The sequence below is a fragment of the Phocoena phocoena genome, chromosome 1 (assembly GCF_963924675.1).
Source record: "Phocoena phocoena chromosome 1, mPhoPho1.1, whole genome shotgun sequence".
NCBI classification, from domain to species: Eukaryota; Metazoa; Chordata; class Mammalia; order Artiodactyla; family Phocoenidae; genus Phocoena; species Phocoena phocoena.
The window spans coordinates 65,177,302-65,197,448 of NC_089219.1; the positions used below are offsets into that span (position 1 = coordinate 65,177,302).

Genomic DNA, 20,147 nt, shown 5'->3' on the forward strand with positions numbered 1-20,147 from the left:
AGCTTCCCAACCAGGGAACAAACTCACACCACCGGCACTGGTAGGCGAAGTCTCAACCACTGGACCATCAGGGAAGTCCCTATAAGGTTCTTATAAAGAAGTAGGCTTGGAAATCAAGAAGTCTTACTTTGAATTAGCATGTTTTAGTCAAAGGTATGGAATCAATGATCAAGTATCAGTTAGGAATTTCTGTAATGCCCTCCAATGCCAAGTGACCACTAATATTCTATTTCCTACTATGATGAATCCTTGACGAGAGGCAGAAGGCATAAAGAATATTGCCAGCTATAAAATCAATTGCACTCCAATGTCTATGATCGCTAAAGATAAATCTTTTTTTTTTTTTTTTTTTTTTTTTTGCTGTACGCGGGCCTCTCACTGTTGTGGCCTCTCCCGTTGTGGAGCACAGGCTCCGGACGCGCAGGCTCAGCGGCCATGGCTCACGGACCCAGCCGTTCTGCGGCATGTGGGATCTTCCCGGACCGGGGCACGAACCCCCGTCCCCTGCATCGGCAGGCGGACTCTCAACCGCTGCGCCACCAGGGAAGCCCTAAATCTTTTTTTAATATAAGAAACTCACTGAATCAAATGAATGCTAATTAAAGCAAATGTAGTGTACGTAAAACTGAGGTAAGAAACCTTTAATTATGCAGGAAATCTGTGGAAGGATTAATCATTTTAAGAGAAGAATCATTTTTCCAGTAGCCCCACTGCTATGAATGATATCTTCATGAGCCTGGGCCACCTTCTCCAGTGGATACTGGGGACCTATTACTGGTCTCAACCAACCAATTTCCATTCCAGCTTGAAGGGCTGCTGCAAACTGCTGAAATTCCTCCTGAGGAAAAGAAAACGTTTTTTCAGTAGAGGAACACATGACTTAATTTTCAGAAGCATTAAAATTTTTCAGAATCTAAGAGAAAAAACATTAAGAATTTCTCACAAATACGTAGCTTTTGTCAACTTGTCCAGAACTACAAAAAAAGTAGTTCTCTATAGGTTAACCATTTAGTGCAATTTGTCTGTGGCGGTCTCAGTTTACAAAATACCTATCGTCCTGAGGTAATTAGTAATTGTGAATAGTATCTCCTTTCTCTTTCATAAGTGCCTTGGCTTGGAAAATCACCCTATCTTCTAGGGATTATCTTCTAGGGATGTTATCTTCTAGGAATTAATCCTTAACCCACTTAGATAACTAACTTTAACATCTACTTAAATTTTCAGTCTGCCTGACTAGACAACTTATATCAATGTTTAAGGTACCCAAATCAGAGTCACTTCTTTTCCTACCTTGGTGGATGAATGGAGAGCAACTCCTATTATGCTAGATTCCTTTGCCATGGTGTCCCGTGGGTTTATTTCAATAGGACCCCTGCTGCCAACAACCTAGTATGAAAAACAGCATGTCTATAGTTAAAGATGACTGCAAAATAGAGTTAAATTACGATAAAACTACAAAGTGGTAAAAAAAAAAAGAAATACTTACTATTACTCGTCCTCCATGTGACAAAAGATTCAAATCGTTGCTAAGATTTACATTAGCTAGCATTTCAATAATCACATCAACTCCTTTTTCACCAACAGATTTCTATATAAAAGAATGCAGAGTAGATTAGGAAAAATAACTGTTATCATAGTCCCATATATTACAGAACTGTGTTTCAAATGACATAAGATGCTATATTTTAAAGACTAATAATGCAAATTTTAAGATAATGTAATTATATAGTGATGCTGTAATTCCAAGGTACTAGCTACAACATCTAAAATGATAAAGGTCTGTATTAAATAAATTGCTATAATGAAATAAAATTTGTCCAAAATTTTCAGGCACTTAGACTCAACTTGACTATAAAGTACTTTTTCCTTAGCTGAAAATATTCTATCTTCAAAATGTACTTCAATAGAGAAAGAAGGAACAAATCAAAAATCCAAAACTGGACATTAGGTTTCCCATTTTTATTAAAAAACAGAAAACAAAAGAAAAAATCACTGGCTGTTTGCTGTTGCAGGATTTTGTGTGTGTGTGCATTCAGTTTTGCTCTAAGTGGTCTACAATCAGCGTGGCAGACTATTTCTTTTCCTTTGGGCTCTCAGATGTCGGTTCCCAGCATCTAAAACTGGATCTTAAATAAGCTATACATATCTACCTTATATTCATTTATTTTAACAAAAAAATGAATACCTGTGTCAGGCACTGTGAGAGGTACTAAAAATGCCAAGATGCACATAAAGAGCTCAAAACAAAGTGAGGAAGATGGAAAACACTACAATCTTCGCTGTGATGTGATGGGCTAAGTACTATATTAGCAGAAATAAACCACAGGTTATGGAGGGAATAAAAGTTACAACTCTGATCACCTGTAAAGGTCAGAGAAAATTCCACAGAGATGATGACCTGGGCCCTGAGGGATGAGTAGGAGTTCCTTAAGTAAAACAGAAGGAAGAGGGCGCAAGAGGAAGTTAGACATGAGGCAGTCGGTCTGGACAAAAGAAACAGAAAAGCAAAGATATAGGGACTAAGAGTACAGGTTGGAACTGGAAAGTGGCCCAGCGGAGCTGGAGAACGTATCTGGGAAAGAGATGGGGGTGGGGGAAGAGGTGGGAGACAAGAAATTGCAAATTGGTTCAGACTGTGAAAACACATCAAATGCAGGTTAAAAGATTTGGACTTTTGGGGGGCAGGTGTTCATTAATTAATTCTTGTGCCAGACACTGTTTTAGGCATTGAAGGTACAGCAGGGAACAAGAAAGACAAAAATTCCTATTCTCATGGAGCTCTCATTTCAGTTATTTCTGAAGACTTTTTTCTTTCTTTCTTCCTCTTTTTAAACAGAGAACCAAATAATGCTGGAGACAGTAGAGAAGACAGAGGGGAGATTAGCTCAGCTGGGAATAATAGTCAAGGCTGAAGAAGATGAGGACTAAACAAAGTCACAACGATGAATGGAAAAGAGAAACAGAGACGTATATGAAAGGCATGTCAGAGATGACACTGATAGATGAGGTGACCAATTTGATGGGTAGGAGGGAGAATGGTGATTAAACAACAGGGACAGGAAATGAAATGTGGGTTTCTGTCCTGAGGGACCAGATGAGTGTCAATATCTAGTAGGCTGATGGCATGAAGGAATGAAACAGGCCAGAGGTAGTGTTGGAAACCAGCAGTATAAGGGTGTGTATGAGATGAATCAGGATGGAGGTGCAGCACCAGAGAAGATTAGAGAGCAAGGGGAAAGACCTAAGGAATACCAGCATTTAAGTAAAATGAAGAGAAGGGAGACTGAAAATGAAGTCGGAGAAGTAAGAAGAGAGCCAGCTTCTAGAAGGTGTGGTCAGGGTCAGACAGGATGAGGACTGAGCCAAGAGCAGCTGCCTGGTAACTAGGCGCTTACTAGCACCCCTGACAAGCCGTGTAAGTAGCTGGGGTGGAAGCAAAACTGCAGTGGGAGGTAAGGAAGTAAGAGCAGTAAGTACCCCTGACTTTTTCAAGAAATGTGGTGGTAAAGGAGGGGGAGGAGGAGATAAAAGGTTAAGAGAAAGTTTTTGGAGAATGAGAGAGACTTAAGCAGAAGGAACCAGTAGAAGAGACGGAATTAGACTGCAAAACAAAAACATATTCTTAAAATAACTGACCATTTTTCATCTCTGATACTGGTGTCTTGAGTGCATACTCAATCAATTTTAGGTTCCCTCAACATATAACAAAGGAGTGCCTTAACTCAGTTTTTTGGCAAGATGATTTAGTGGTAATAAACTCTCGGTCATATTTTTCCTCAGTTTGTAATGACCTTGTTTACACAGTAATCAGTACCTGGAATATACCAATTCTTTCTCAACATGAGCAAGTAGTTTGGGGATTAGCAAAGTAATAGGTGTTTAGTAAACTGCTACTATAGCACAAATGGAGAACTTCAGAATCTGTTTGAATTCTGTTGCAGCAATGGAATGGATGCAATAATAACTAAATTCTATCTCGCGCTTTGGATGAGGTAGTGCTCACTCCTCCAAAGTATCCAGTAAACAAATAAACTTTACTCCCTAGGCTAAACAGATCCACTTTTTAATCAGTGGATAACTTCTCTTCTATGGAAAATATACACCAACAGAAATTATATTAAGACTACCTTTTTGTGGTCAGAGGTGGGGTGGAGGTGGGGGACGGGTGACAGGGGTAAAGGTGGAATCAGAAGGTACAAACTTCCAGTTGTAAAATAGGTAAGTCATGGGGGTGTAATGCATAGCACGGTGCCTACAGTTAATAACACTGTATTATATATTTGAAAGCTGCTAAGAGAGTAGATCTTAAAAGTTCTCATCACAAGAAAAAAAATTTTATAGTTGTGTATGGGGGACAGATGTTAACTAGACTTGTTATGGTGATCATTTCACAATATTCACAATATATATTAAAAAAAAAAAAACCTGCCTTACAGCTGCAAATACAAAGCTGTGGCTTTACTTAAAATGTGATTTGCATTAAAGAGTACCAGTTTTTATAACATATACATATGCCTCTAGAGAGGCTATATTTTGCTTAGTAAAAATAAACAAGACAGAAATGATAGTGAAGGTTTGAAAACTAGACATCTCTGTTAAACTAATTAAATCTTTAAAACACACATAAGCAAAACAAACAACTTTAAGAGAGTAGTTGATAAAAGAACTTACCAAAAAAATGTTGTCTCCCATGAAACAAAATTTTACTTTTATAAAATTATAGAACAATTTTACCTTAATTTTATCAATGTAATTAGCTTCTTTGTGATTAAACACTTCGTGGGCTCCATTTTGCAAAACAATCTTTTGTCCTTCCTCAGTACCAGCTGTGCCCAAAACCTTTAAGCCATAAGCTCTAGCAATTTGGCATGCTGCTATTCCAACCTGAAAAACAAAATATGGCCCAACATTTTAGATTCTTTGCATCCCTGCAAACATTTATTAAATACATATAATGAACTTTAGGTTCTTCTAGGTTCTAGCTATTGTTAAGAAGTTTAAGAGCCTAAACAAAGAAATAAGAACAACAGCTAACTATTACTGAGCATTTATAATATGCCAGGTATTACACTCAATACTTTCTATGTATTGCTTCATTTCATCCTCACAAGAAGCCTATGAAGTAGATATTGTTATTGTCCCTGGCCCACAGATGAGAAAATTGAAGCTTATATATATGGAAACAGGAGCTGGACCAAATCAGATTGCAGAGCCTGAGTTTGTAACCACTGCACAAAATGTTCATTTAGCATCTGCTTTGTGCAGAAGATACAGGGTTTAAAGATGATGAAAATGTGCTCACTGACTTCATACTTTAATTGTACATATAAAATATTACATAACAAAGGTAAGGCCTCTACCACTTAAGTGGAGGAGACAGGTACATACATGAGCAAATTAACTTATTCACTAATATGATGAATGTTTATTATTTATTATGTGCAAGACATGATTCTTCATGCAAGAAATTTATGTTCTAAGGTAGGGGGAAGATAATAAACACATGAAAAAATAAATGAATAAAGTATATTCAGAAAATGAAAAGTACTTGAAAAAAATAAAACAGCCTATTGGGTTATAAAGAGATAGGGAAAGGGGCCAGTTAGGTCATCAGGAAAGGCTGCTCTGAAGAGGTGAGACCTGAATGAAGTGAGGGATAAGCACGTGAAGGTCGGGGAAGCCTGCTGGAGATGTTGTAGGCAGAATGGTCATGGTTGAACCAGGAATGAGCTTGGGGCCTTCAAAGGTCAGAAAGAGGGTCAATGTGGGACTTCCCTGGTGGCTCAGTGGTTGGGAATCCGCCTGCCAATGCAGGGGACACGGGTTTGATCCCTCGCCGGGGAAGATCCCACATGCCCCAGAGCGGCTAGACTTGTGTGCCACAACTGCTGAGCCTGCGCTCTGGAGCCCGCTGGCCACAACTACTGAGGCCCGCATGCCTGGAGCCCGTGATCTGCAATGGGAGAGGCCGACGTGGTGAGAGGCCCGCGTGCCGCAATGAGGAGTGGCCCCCGATCCCTGCAACTAGGGAAAGCCCACGTGCAGTGGCAAAGGCCTAATGCAGCCAAAAATAATAAATAAATAAATAAATTTATTTAAAAAAAAAAATGAAAGAGGGTCAATGTGGCTTGAGGGTGGGACATGTTGGACAGCAGAAGATGAGGCCAGAGGGGCACAGAGAAGCCAAGGCACACAGGGCCTTGGAGGTAAAGGCTTTGGATTACATTTAAGAGCCATGCAGAACTACTGGAGAGTTTAAGCAGGAGAGGGATATGATCCAAATTAGGCTTTTAAAAGAAATTCCAATTATATGAGAGGCAAAAGGAAGGTAGGGGGAAATGGGAGTAGGAAGACCAGGCCTTCCTTATAGATTGAAGGTGGAAGGTGAGGAAAAGAGAAAAATTAAGGATGTCTCCCAGGTCTTTGGCCAGATTAACTGGGTAGATTGACTGGGATAAGGAAGATTAGAGAGGATCAAGTTAGTGAGAGCATTAAGAATTCACTTTGAACATGCTGAGCTGTATATTGCTCACCTAACTGAAGATGTAAAGTCATCAGCTGAATATGGGTATGGGCTAACAAGAATTCAGAAATGGAAACGTAAATTTGAGATTCATCAGTTTAAAGCCACGGGACTTGATGAAATCACTAGAGCACTAGATAAATGTGCTTAGTATAAAGGAGAAATAAAATTATTTTAGGAATATAGATGAAAGCAATTATTTAAATTGCAATACTAGGAAATACGTTTGATCACATGCCAAATGAATGGCACAGATAAGGGTCCCATACATTTAGAGCAAGATTTCTCAAACTTGGCACTATTGGGCCGGGTAACTCTTTTCAGTGGGGACTATGCTGTGCAGTGAAGGATGTTTAGCAGCATGCCTAGCTTCTATCCACTGGATGCCAGACCCCTTTACCCAGTTGTAACAACCAAAAATGTCCCCAGACACTGCCAAATGTCCCCAAGGGGGAGAAGAGATGATATAAAATCACCCCTTATTGATAACCACTGGTTTAAAGGAAGGTAAAATGATTATAGATTAGGCATGATAGAAAAGAATTAAGGTGAAAAATGATGATAGAAACTAATTAAAATTGTAACAGAATCACAGACTCCCAGGCCTGAAATAGACCTTAAAGATTGTATGGCATATGGGACTGATGAGCCTGAACCCACTTGGGTTATGGTGAGGATCTGTTTGATTTCACCAAACAAACACTGGGAACTCACTGTCTACTGAGTGCAACAGACATTCAATTCCATGAAAAAACAATACACTATGTGGTTAGCATGACTGATTTTTGCTACTTTAATTTTCAATTAAAAAGACAGGGGGCTTCTAATAAAACCACATTTCAACCTAAGAGTTAATGTAAATATACCTCCTTATGCTCTAACTACTTCAAAGGGGCACTCAGTAGCTATTTTAAAGGTGCTGTTTATTCTATTCTTGTCAACAATTATACTAACAATATTCCTTCAATAGATCATATATCATGATGTATCAACTATTTTTTCTTCTATTTATTTTGCTGATGCTAAAAGAGGGCACTCCCCACCAACATATCGGAATAATAGCTGTGTTCATACATTCTACACCATTTTAAATACACAACATAATCCCAAAGGAATTTGATTTAAATGAGGACAGAAAGTACAAACAGAAGCAAGACAAAACCCAGCACTGTTTCCCTCTGATAGGGCAGGGAGGATCAGAAGTGCTTCACACACCAGGTCACCAGCCTATCCCCGCCAGCCAAGGATTTAACAAACTCAGCCAGCACAGGGAACAGTGCGGATTCTGCCTTTAAAAAAAAAATCATGGTGAAGCAACCTGGCTTTTTACAAGAGAGTAAAGGGAATAAAAAGAGATTTTCTTTAAACTCTTCTCTCCCCTTCCTACTGAAATCTCTCCCTTTGATACAGAGCACAAGGTTAGCTCTCTGAAAGCCAAAGCAATTTAAATACATGAATGTTTGACAGATCCTTTAGTTATTTAGGGTTAAATTTAACTTAACCCCCAAATAGCCTCTTCGCTGAAGCTAAACAATGGGCGTTTTTTGACAAGGTATATCTGTCATATTTTCTCAAGCCCCAGAAAGACAATCTTGGTGTTTTTTAGTAAATAGTCTGATCCGTGAAATCCTTCAGAATTAATCTATTGAAGGTACACAGGAAGCTGGGTGTGAAACCTGGTGATACATTCACATTAAGTAACAGATAATGCAGGGGTCTGAATTCTCTGTTTGTATTATCTGGCCATGTTTAGAGGTAAATTCACATTTTCAGGATGCCTCTCATTATTCCGGGAACAATGTGCCATCAATAGGTTACTTCTTTCCACCTGCTCTCTGGAATACACAGTGCCCTGAAAGGGTTAAGCAGCTTCCTCAAGGTGAACCATCCAGCCCCAGGCCTTGTATTTTAAAACTGTGAAATCCTGTCTCCAAAATTTCTAAAGCCTTTACGTGCAGGATAGAGGTCATGTGGATTTCTTGTTAAATTCCAGCCTCAGAGCTCTAACTTTTCCTCTAAGCTCCTCGGAGGCAGATTGACAGCCAGTTTCTTGAAGAGGTTTCTGACAGCCTTGCGTTGCGTGATTTCACTGCAGGGCTGATTTTATAAGTTCTGAGTCCCCCTCCCCCGCAGCCCCATTAGCATTTTAAGCCATGGGTTGTGGTGTGAGGGACACAGCTGTATACTATGTACCCCACGAATGTCATCAAAGCGCAGCAGGCCAGGAGGAAGGGAACTAGAAAGGACAAAGACTCGCAGTGTGGCTTTGCAGTGCTGTCTGGGGCAACAGCGGTAAAGCTTTAATGAGCCTTAGTTTCCTTATCTAAGGGAATGTAGAATTTACATTAACCTTAAAGAACTGTTTAAAATTCTAAATAAATATTCTTGTAACATTCACTACTTGAAGAGAAAAACAAAACCGGCTTATCTAGGTCCATACCCAACACAGGTGGAAAACCTAATGCATACATTTTTGACCTGGTAATCTATTGAATTTATTAACCAAGAAATGCTAAACTAATGACAGGGAATCACCTTCAGAAGACGGAATTTAAAGAAGCCTCGCTACAGAAAGAAAAAAAGCACCCTTGACTATATTTACAAATTTGGCTTTTAAAAACAACTTAAAGAAATACAATGTGAAACGCACAAACGTAAGCTCTTTTAAAAATAAACTTAAAGAACAAATACTTACCCCTCCACTAGCCCCATGAACCAGAACAGTTTCTCCAGCTTTCACACGGGCACTGAAAAAGAAAGTATAGCTTCATCACCTTACTCTGGAGCTAATTAAGCTCAATGCTTGTCATAATTCTTAAGAGAACTCTACCCTCAGTTCAACTAACACTTACCCAAAGAGGAAACTCATCGTGATATATAACCCAAGATATTCTCCAAGCTCCACAGGATCAAACAATGGTTCTTCAGAGCCACAGATAAAAGTAAACCTTCAATTCACTTATTCATTCAACAAATGTTTATTGGAAGTCAATCACATGCCAGGCACCGTTGGGATGCCGGGATCACGTTATTGGGCTACCTTCTCAGAGGCCTTGTTGGTGTGTTAAGTGAAATTGCTTCACCTAGAGGAACTGGAGTCCGCCATTCAGTCCCACAGAAAGTGTCGCAAAACAGGGTCGTTACAGCTCAGTCTTTATTCCACGGTAAACACAGAGCAATACCCAAGTAAACATAGCAGCTACTGCCTTCCTTCTCCATGCCTTTGAACATCTGGCTGCACAGCCTCTAAGCCCTCGCTTCAGGAAGCAATGCTGAGTCAGCGATGGTAAGAGAGTACGAGACACAATAAATCCTGTCACACAGGTTCCCCTGTCAGCCCCTAAAATGTCCAGACCCTCTGGTGAAATGACATATTCTTTTTACTTCTGGTTCATACCACTGTTTTTCTATTACACTGAAAACATGGAACATGGAACGTGCAGCAAGACAAAGAGGGATGCCTTATCATTTCAGATGGACAAGTGCTGATGTCACAAGCCAGCAACCAATTTGTGATCCAGATCTGACGCCCAGCAAGGATCCTTTACTCACCAGGACAATAGGGCGTGGCCACCCTGTACAGACATTATGTTCAACCTGGGAGTGAGAACACAGTAACCTGGAGTCCTGCTCAAGCCCCCGTGCCAACAGCTGACAAATGACAATTGTGTCAGTAAATGAAGTTTCTCCAACATGCTTGCTTGGAGATGAGGGGTTGAGGGCAGTGAGTTAAACTGAGGGTTTGCAATGATAAACTGAGATAGGTATTACCAAAACATTTAAAAAAGTAAAATACAAATGTAAGGGAATAGGATTACTAATGTTATGCTATGCGTCATGAAATACTTCCCAATGATTTTTTTTAAATCTTATAAACAACTCCTCACACACTAAGCACATCCTCCTAAACCTCTGGGCCTGCAGTGGGTGGAGAAAAAGCTGGCTAACCCTCTCCTGGATCCCCATGGCTACGATCCGTCTATCCTTGTGTAGGGTCACTGTGATGGTTAATTTTATGTGTCAGTTTGGCTGGGCCATGGTGCCAGATATGAGTCAAACATTCTGGATGTTTCTGTGAAGGTGCTTTTTTGGATGAGATTAACATTTAAGTCAGTAGTCTTTGAATAAAGCAGATTATCTTCCATAATGTGGATGGGCTTCGCCCATTCAGTTGAAGGCCTTAATAGAACAAAGACAGACTTCTCCCAGAGCAAGAAGGGATTCCGTCAGCAGACTGCCTTTGGATTTGAACTGCTACTCTTATCGGGCTCTAGAGCTTGCCAGCCTCCCCATCAGATTTTAGACTCACCAAGCCTCCACAAGTCAATCTATCAGTATATACATTCTGTTGGTTCTGCTTCTCTGGAGAACCCTAACTAACAGTCCTCTGTCCCTGGGGCCCACGGCAGGCCTGAAGCATGTGGCCTGGCCTTCTGTGCTGCTGTAGCACCCCATCGCAGTTACTGAAGACTAGGACCTGGCACATAGGCTTCCTCCTCCACCCCCAATCCAGCCCCAATCTGGGAGATTTCAACATTCACGGGAGGAAACCCGCAAATCACAATTCCTGAATTCTCCTCTGCTTTTACCACTCTCTCCCTACACCTGGTAGCCACCCCTAACCATTCTACCTGAGGAATATGAGACACTAACAAGCAATATTAACCTCCTATCCTGATTCTGTAAGCCCATACTCTCTCAAAACTTCTTCAGCTTCACAGATCGCTGTCTCTCAATTGCTCCTTTTCTGCCCTCTTGCTGCTCCTGGCCTCACTTCCCTCCCTAGTCAGCCTGGACCCCATGGTACGTTGCCCCAACTTCTCTCTGTCTTCCTCCTTCAACGTCTCACCTCCCTGCCCACCAACTTTCCATAATTACACTACCTCCTCCAAGCTTTACAGATGAGTTCTCCTTTCGACCTGAAGCCAATCTCTCTATCTCTGTCCTAAGTCATCTCCTTGCCCTGCTCAGGATCTTGTTCCATCTGCCACTCCGCCCTCTCTTCCAAGCCTTCCATCTCTCCCTCTCTGACAGATCCTTTCTCAGCTACAAACATGTCCAAGTCCTGTCCATCCTTAAAAAAAACCTTTTGTTCCCACACTCTCCTCAAGTACTCTTCTATCCCTTCCTGCCTGTCTCCCCCACTTTTTAAGAGTAGTCTCCATTCAAGAATCGATTTTTTTTTTCCTTCCTCAACCCACTCAATCAAGCTTCTGTCCACCACTCTACTGAAAATGAACTGACGAAAGCCACCAATGACCTCCTAATTGCTAAGCCCGGCTGGTATTTTTTCCCAAATAGCCCTCACTGCTGCATTTGACAACTAGCTTACCTCCTTGTTAGCAACATCAACTACTACCCCTAACACTACCCACACTGACTGTACTACTCACATACTAAGAGCTTTACATGCACTAATTACCTCATTTAATTCTCAGCACACCCCATGAGGTACATGCTATTATTATCATCCATGTTTTTCAAGTCAGTAAACTACAGTTGAGACAGGAAAGCAACTTGACCAGTAGTAGGTGGAGACAATACTATAACCTAGGTATTCCTGTCTTCAACACCTACGAGCTTAACAGATGTTTAACAGACATGGTGACTCTGGACTCTCTTGCCCTTGGGATACACTCCCTTTGGTTCCCTTAGGACTCTGTCCCCTACGTTTGACCACACTCTTCAATGTTAATGCTCACTAAGATTCTAGTCTCACTCCACTGTTCTTCTCACTCCCTGAGGGATTTCAATGACTTTCATTTTGCCAGCTCTCACATGCTGACAGCCCCAAATTTATACCTCCAAGCTTCAAGCTTCAGACTCTTTCATCCGACAGACTGCTGGACTTCTCCATGACGATGTCTGTCTTAGTTTCACATTCAAAACTGAACTCAGTTTCCCTTTGAAACTTTTTCCTCCTTCTCTTTGTCAAAGTAAACATTACCCAAGTTTAAAGCTGTAAGTATTCTTAAGCTCTTTCTCTCCCTCATTCTCCACATGCAGTCACCAAATATTTCTGATTTTACCCCCTAAACAGTTGTCCTTTCCTCTCCATCTCTACCACGACCCTTGCTCTAGCCCTTAAGTATTGTTCCTAGAGGGTACTTCTATAAGACCCTCCCATCTCTTTCTCCATTCCTGTCATCAAATCCATCCTTCGCATAGCAAATAGGTGATCTTATTGAAACACAAATATGACAATATCACTCTCCTGAAAAAAACCACTGTATGACCCCCCCAATCCCTTACGGAACAATGTGTGAGCGCTATAATCTAGCTTTTTATTATCTGAATCCCGCCTATTTGATAATGGCAGCTAACATTTATTGAGAGATTACTATGTCCCAACCTTATTCTTCAGCACTCTTTGCCTTGAAATCTTCTATCTAACAAAAGCAAACTGCTATAGCTCTTTCTCCCCAGATACCATGATGTTTGCCCCCCACACCAACTATTCCCATTGTCTAGGATGCCCTCCCCACTCCCAGCTACCCTTCCCCAGGATAAGTCCCTCTGATCCTTTTCAAATACCTAGAGAATTTAATTACAATATAGATTCTCAGGTATCATCCATGGAAACTGACCAGTGGGTCTAGGGTAGAGCCCTTTTAAGTTGCAGTAATTAGTTTCTGGAGCTGGATAACAAGATTTTTGAACCACGGCTTTAAAATAATCCAAGTCTTACATCTTGCCACGAAGCCCTAGCTCATCACCACAGGCACATCCCTTGTGATCCCATAGATACCTATGCACATCTCTACCACTGCCCTTTCCACATTATACATCAATATTATTACTCTTAGTCCCTTACTCCCTCCCTTACTAGACTGTGAGCATGTCGAAGACAAAGACAGTGTTTTGCTCTTCTTTTTTTTCTTCAGTGATTAGAATAGTCTCCCAAATTAGCAGTTTCTACTCCATAAATCTTAATGGTAACCAAATGGGAGCCAAAAATGACCAACGGTGGACGGGTGGTAGGAAGCATAAATTATATATTATCCTCCTCCAGTTAATGCTGCCCTCCTCTAGTGCTGATTATAAAGCTGACAGAGTGTGTTATTACCTGTGAAGCAGAGCTCGAAAAGCAGTAAAATACGGGATCCCGATGGCAGCTCCCTGTTTAAAGTCCAGTTTTTCTGGCAGTGTGTAAACAGTGTGATCGGCTGCCAGAGCATATTCTGCGTAGCCCCCAGAGATTGTGCTTGTAGTGAAAACCCTGTCACCTTTCTGGGGAAAGCAATAAATTAATAAACGCTTTAGGGATTAAAAATGATGTCAAAATGGGTACGATCCTTTATAATGCAACCTTTATAACAAGAAATAAATGAGTATTTATAAACTGTTTTCTACGTCCTAAGGTCTCATAAAAATAACTTCAAAATACTGAACATTTAAAAATGTTCTATTAATGGGAACTAGTAAGAAGTAAAATCAAGGGAAATAGGAAAAATAAAAGAAAGAATGTCCAGCATGGTCTAATAATAATGATGATAACTAACCTTTATTGAGAGCTTGCTGTGCTAGGCACTGCATTAAGTGTCTAATGAGTATTATCTAATTTGATCTTCATGACAGCCCATGAGGAAAGTACTTTCATTATCTCCCTTTAGATAATCCCACTACACAGATGAGGAAATTGAAGCACATACAAGCTCAGTAATTAGCTCAGATCAAGCAGTTAGTAAATGGCAGTTAATATAAAACTTTTTTTTTCTTTTTTTGGTCCAAAATACTAGGGAGAAGAAACAAATAAAATGTAAGGTTTCTTCCACACACCGAACACCTGTTCTAAATCTTTTCCATAGATTTGTTTCTGTATTTCCCTCATTTTTCATGCATACACCAAAAAGCAGGCAACTCTGCCTGGATCCTGAACAGCAAAGATGAGCCAGGACAGATGTCTTCACCTGTCACAGCACTAGAAACATAAAAACTCTCAATAAACAAACGTCTGCTGGGTCCTTGCTACTGGAAAGCAGATGCATGACTGAGGGTAAGGTAAGGCACCACACAAGCACTACAGGCCTGCCCAGAGTAACCTGCACACCAGGGAAATTAGACTGTCCAGTACAAGCACCTCTCCTAACTCCTATTTCTTTTTTTTCTCCATAATACATGGAAATCTTATAAGATTTCTTTTTAATTGAGCATGAAATAGGCAACAGAGTTGTTGCCACCTATGTAGGATTACAGATTCAAGAATAAATATATATGAGAGTGTACACACACACACACACACACACACACACAATAGTTTACAAAGATACAGGAAAATAAAAAACACCTGTAGAAAATATTTTTCATGTTGTTATGCAGGTCAGCCTAAAACCAGACTTAGTGGCCAAGTTTGAGAAAGAACAGTCTTCCATTCCTTTCAGTAATATAAGAGTACACTGTACAATGATGAAAATCATTATCATTTTTTGCCTCTTCTCATTATTGCCCCCTTGCAACACACACACCCAAGATAAAGTAAGAGAATACAGTTTTTCATAATCTATTTCACAGGTCTATTAAAGAACTAGCCTCAACAATCTCAATGTAGTAGAGAGAATATGAACATTAGAGTCTGCCATACCTACATTCAAATCCTGGCTCAGTCATTTATTAGCTGAATTCTATGTCAGCTATGAATTACAATAAAAGCTAACTCCTATTTCTTAAAGAGAATAAAAAAGGAAATATTCCTTGGAATAAGCAAAACAGTAAGGCAATAATTCTCAATATACTTAAATTTGCCCTATAATAAAGCACTATGTGGTGAGGTAGTGATAAAAAAGGTACAAAAGGCATCTAGGAGTCAAAGACAAGCATCACTGCTTAACAGTGTTGCCTGCAAATGGTCAAGTATGACTAATTTAAGATTAATTCTGTTTTTACAGCTTAAAAACACATTGCATTGATTTCAATATAATTCAAACCTGTTCTGAGAATCCACTATGGAAAGTAGTACTTCAAGTTCTGTGATGGATATTAATAGCAAGACACTCTCCCTAATCTCAAGCTTCTTAAATGCTAGGAAGAGGAAAAAAAAGGATAGAAATAATTACAAAGCAAGGCAAATATGATGGGCCATCAAAGATAGGTACAAGAAAAAGAAAGGAATTATTTCTAAGTTGAAGGACTCAAGAACAGCTTCACTGAGAAACTAGTATTTGAGGTAGGCTTTGAAGGACAGAACAAGATCTTGAATTGAAAACCAGACCTGGGAAAAGTCATTATGGATGAAGGAAACAAAGTACGTCAAGGAACAGTGGCAGGAATAGGTGCTGAGAAATCATCAGGATTCATTCCCAACGAATAAGTAGTTTAATGTGTGGAATGTAATAGTTTCGGGAGATAAAATGAAAAGAAATGAAAGCTGGAGGGTAAAAGCCCTTGAACCCATGTTTATAAGTTTCAGTTTAGTTCTGCCATGCAGAAGAGCCAATATGAACAAAGACACAGAGATGAAAGAGCATGGGATATGCAGGGAAGAACAAACAGTTATTACTAAAGAATAAACTACAGGGTGAGAAGGAATGGGAGATAAGAATGGAAAAAGATAGGTGGGGGAGAGAGCACAAAACAGTCTTCTTTCATAACATAAGCAGTTCCAGCAGTACCTTGAAATCTACAGAGAATTAATGCAAGAGTTAAAACAGAGATGTATAATAATCATAAGTACATTTTAGCAAATTACTCCTTATAGAGCAAGGATAGATTCTCAGGGGAAGAAGGGAGGGTGGTAAGTTGTACCTATTATAGAAATCCAGGTAAAGGACCATGTAAGATAACCAGAACTACACTACAGGCAGTGGGGAGGAAAAGAGGAGAGAGGAAACAGTTCCAGTAAGGGAGAGCTGAGTGAGGGAGAGTGAATGGAGAGGTAAGCCTCAAACCCCAGATGTCACTAAGACAGTCACACGAGACAGCAGCAGATCTGCTGTGAGAAAAGATGAACTCCCTTTTAGACACAATGAGTAAGAGGTTCCTGGAGGCTGCCGATGTGGGTCCTGTGCCCTGCAACACAACCTTCTGTGATGATGTAAATGCTCTGCATCTGCACTGCCCAATAGGGTAGCCACTAGACACCTGGGTCTATTAAGCATTTGAGTAAATGAACTTTTAATTTTAATTGAATGTGAATTTTAAATAGCCATGTGTGGCCAGTGGCTACTGTATTTGGACAGCACGGGTCCAGAGCTTATTAGAAGATTCTAAGCTAAGGATATCACATGTGATAATGGAAACCAAGGGTGTGTATGAGACCATCATGAGGGAGAAAATATAAAAAGCAGAGTCTAAGTAGGGACGGCGAGAGCTGGGCAACACACCAAGATGTGAGGGGCATGCAGAGAAAAGGGAGCTTGAAAAAGGATGCCCAGAGAGGAAGGGAGAGAGAGGATGTCACAGGAGCTGAAGAAAAAGATTTTTAAGAAAAGTAAGTGGCTGAGAGTGTCAAATGTCACACAGAAGTCAAGAGAGATAATGACATAAAAGGGCCCATTAGCTCCAGCAATATACAGGCCATTAGTGACATGAGCAAGCATCGTTTCAGTGGAGCGGTGGGGGCAGAAGCCAGAGTGCCACAGGCGGAGGAGTGGAAAGCTGTAGGAATTTGCCCGGCTTCCTGGGCCCGGGCCACGTTAATCTTCGCTGTCTCAGTTCAATTTTGGTAAATGTGCTGCCATAGTTGAGCAGGTCAAGGAATCATGAGGAAAGATGAAAGAACATGAATATACTATGTTTTTTATGTCTTTTGGCACATAAATAACGAAAGCCCTGATCATAACATTTTCATTGACTCAGTCACCTTGGTCTGAGTCACAGCTCTAAAAATGTAGAGCTGACCTTGCATTTTTTCATCTTTTACTGATTATTCAAAAGAATTAGCCTTCCCTGTATTCTGTGAAACTAATTTTATAGAAGAAATAAAAAACTATGCTGGCTGTGTATTACCAAGAGTTAGGAAATAGTATAATTTCCTTGCTTCTTTTCTTTCCTTACGTATTTCTGTCAAATCAAAGGATCATAGTTCAATTCTGCGGGGATATGGAAACACAGAAATGACCCAGCACTTATTCCCAACAATCAGACAAGCAAGGTCCCTGGACAAAAGGTAATTTCTTTTTTGACTAGAGGAGTCCCCCAAGTGGCAGAAATTGTGTAATGGGGCCTTTTAAAGACTTAAACACAGATATATTTTACAGCTATGTTAAAAATGTTAAAAAAAATACATACATTTATTAAGCTAAAATAGAAATAATTAAAAATGTAATACCTTGAAAGCAGATACACTCTCTCCGACAGCTTCTATTATTCCAGCCACATCTAAGCCAGGAGTATAGGGTAGAAGTGGTTTTCTACTGTAAGTACCAGAGCGAATATATGTGTCCACCGGGTTTACACCACATGCTTGGACTTTAATTAGAACCTGCAATAACAATGTACTTTAGTTCAAACAGAGCATTTAGGTATTCATTCAGCATTATGCTAGGACTGTAGTGATTATGGGAGCTATAAAAATGGTGAGGAAAGCCCTGCCTTCAATGAGCTCACGTTACAGTTTTACAAACCAACATATACACACACTATAATATATAAAATAACTAATAAAAACCTGCTGTCTAGCACAAGGAACTCTACTCAGTACTCTGTAACAGCTTATATGGGAAAAGAATATAAAGAAAAAAGAGAGTGGATATATATACATATGTATAACTGATTCTCTTTGCTGGATACCTGGAACTAACACTACATTGTAAATCAACTATACTCCAATAAAAATTTAAAAAATAAAATCTGAGTGCACTAATAAAAAGAAATAAGACAGAATGGTTTATGTGCTATATTATAAACATTTGGGAAAAACAGTGGTGGAAATATGAGCGGATGTGTGGCAGAGACCACTATGTGCTCATCAAATCTATTTCCTCCTCCTCCTAGGCAGGTAGAAAGAATATTCCTTCCTGGCTCCTTCACAGTTACGAGTAGCCAAATGGAATGTGAACAAAAGTGATGAGAGCTCCTTTCAGGCCTGGCCCACAAAGACCTTCCTAGGCGATTCACATAGTGTCTCCACCCTTTCATAGCAAACTCAGAAGAAAGGTGTTGAAGGTGGCAGAGCCACATGATGGAAGAAATCCAGGTCCCTAAATCACTTTGGAGGAGAACTCTATCCACCAACATTTTAGAATTGTGGAATTTAGTGAATGAGACATCATTTTCTATTGTTGAACCCTTGACGTTTTGAGGCTACATCAACAATAGAAGCTAATTTTACCTTAACTGATACAGAACGATTACTTCTGATATAAAAGTAAGGAAAGGTCTTATAAAGGACGTGTATTTGAGCTAGGTCTTAAAGAATGAGTAGAAGTTCTTTCAGAATGGGAGAAAAAGGCTATTTCAGGTTAAAGGAATAGTATGTGCAAAGACAGAAGGAATGACAGGACCTCTCAGGCAAACCAGATAAAGCTTGTGTTGTTACAGCAGTCTGTTGAGAAGGAACGGTAAGAAATAAATCTTTGCCAAATTATGGCCACACTGTAAAAACTCTCATAAAGCTTGCTAAGGAAATTAGACTTGAGAGCCATGGAAGGTGCAATAATAAAAATACACAATTTTTATTGAAAAAGTATATTGTTGAAGTCACCAGAAATGATTAAACTCTGCATTTAAATTTTCTTATATGCGAAAAAGCATGTATGCAGAAGAAAATTATTTTCCCCATGCATAAAACAAAGATCATGACTGAAAGTCTGTAATAGAATAACTTGTTCAAACCTACTTATGACTCCATTCAGAAAAATCCAATTACACAGATGATTCTCAACTTTAAAACTTTTCTTATAAGATGTTATTCCTTTTCATACATTTACTTCACTAGTTAGAATTATGTTAGCCTTGTCAGAGCTTATAGAGGCAAACAGTGTAAACTCTGTCCTAATTCAATGTCTTTATAAAGCATTGTGAGTTTGCTTCTTTCGAACATTAGCTTGATGTGCTAGAGATGCACACTCAGTGTAATTATTGCCTGTTTTTAAGTAATGATTTCCACCTGATGGTCTTTCGGAATTGGTATGGCAACATTCGACTGGAGTTTCAGCACTTCTGGTCCACCAAATTCAAAAACTCTAATAGCTCTCATCAACTTCTGTCCAGTCGCCATGGTGACCTAGATACTAAGGAAAAAAATTAACATATTGTCATATTGTATCTAGGCTATCACTATGTTTTTTCCCCTGGAGGGAGAAGATCAAACAATTTTTCAAACAACAGTTTAAATCATGAGCTTACCACTGATCTCATTTCATGTTTGAGGACCTTTCATCTTACAAATCCTTCAGCTACAAAGCAAAGTACTTCATATTACTTCCTGTAGGGATTCAGTGCCTTCAACAAGGGAATCAAACATACAAACAAAAACATCTGGATAGGTGAAGCATGATACAATATCTTAGGTTTCCTTTGGTGTAAGCTTGGGCTGCAACATCTTGGAATTCTAGGAGCTAATTTAAGTTTTCTTAATATTAGATAAATAGATCTTCTTTTGTTAGATTATGTAATATTTCAAATATAGAAAGAAATATAAAGAATATAATAAACATTTAACTGCCACCCAGCTTTAACAAATCTT

General features: G+C 39.6%; 1 protein-coding gene across 1 annotated transcript; it reads right to left on the reverse strand.

Moving 5' to 3' along the window:
- Positions 1-673: 673 nt before the first annotated feature.
- CRYZ (crystallin zeta) lies at positions 674-19,679 on the reverse strand. Its single transcript, XM_065880550.1, has 8 exons — positions 19,569-19,679; positions 17,790-17,942; positions 13,590-13,753; positions 9,219-9,270; positions 4,735-4,884; positions 1,487-1,588; positions 1,291-1,386; positions 674-838 (listed from the first exon to the last, which is right to left on the reverse strand). Exons 1-8 carry the CDS (start codon positions 19,677-19,679, stop codon positions 674-676), a joined length of 993 nt encoding a protein of 330 aa, XP_065736622.1.
- Between the last annotated feature and the right edge of the window lie 468 nt (positions 19,680-20,147).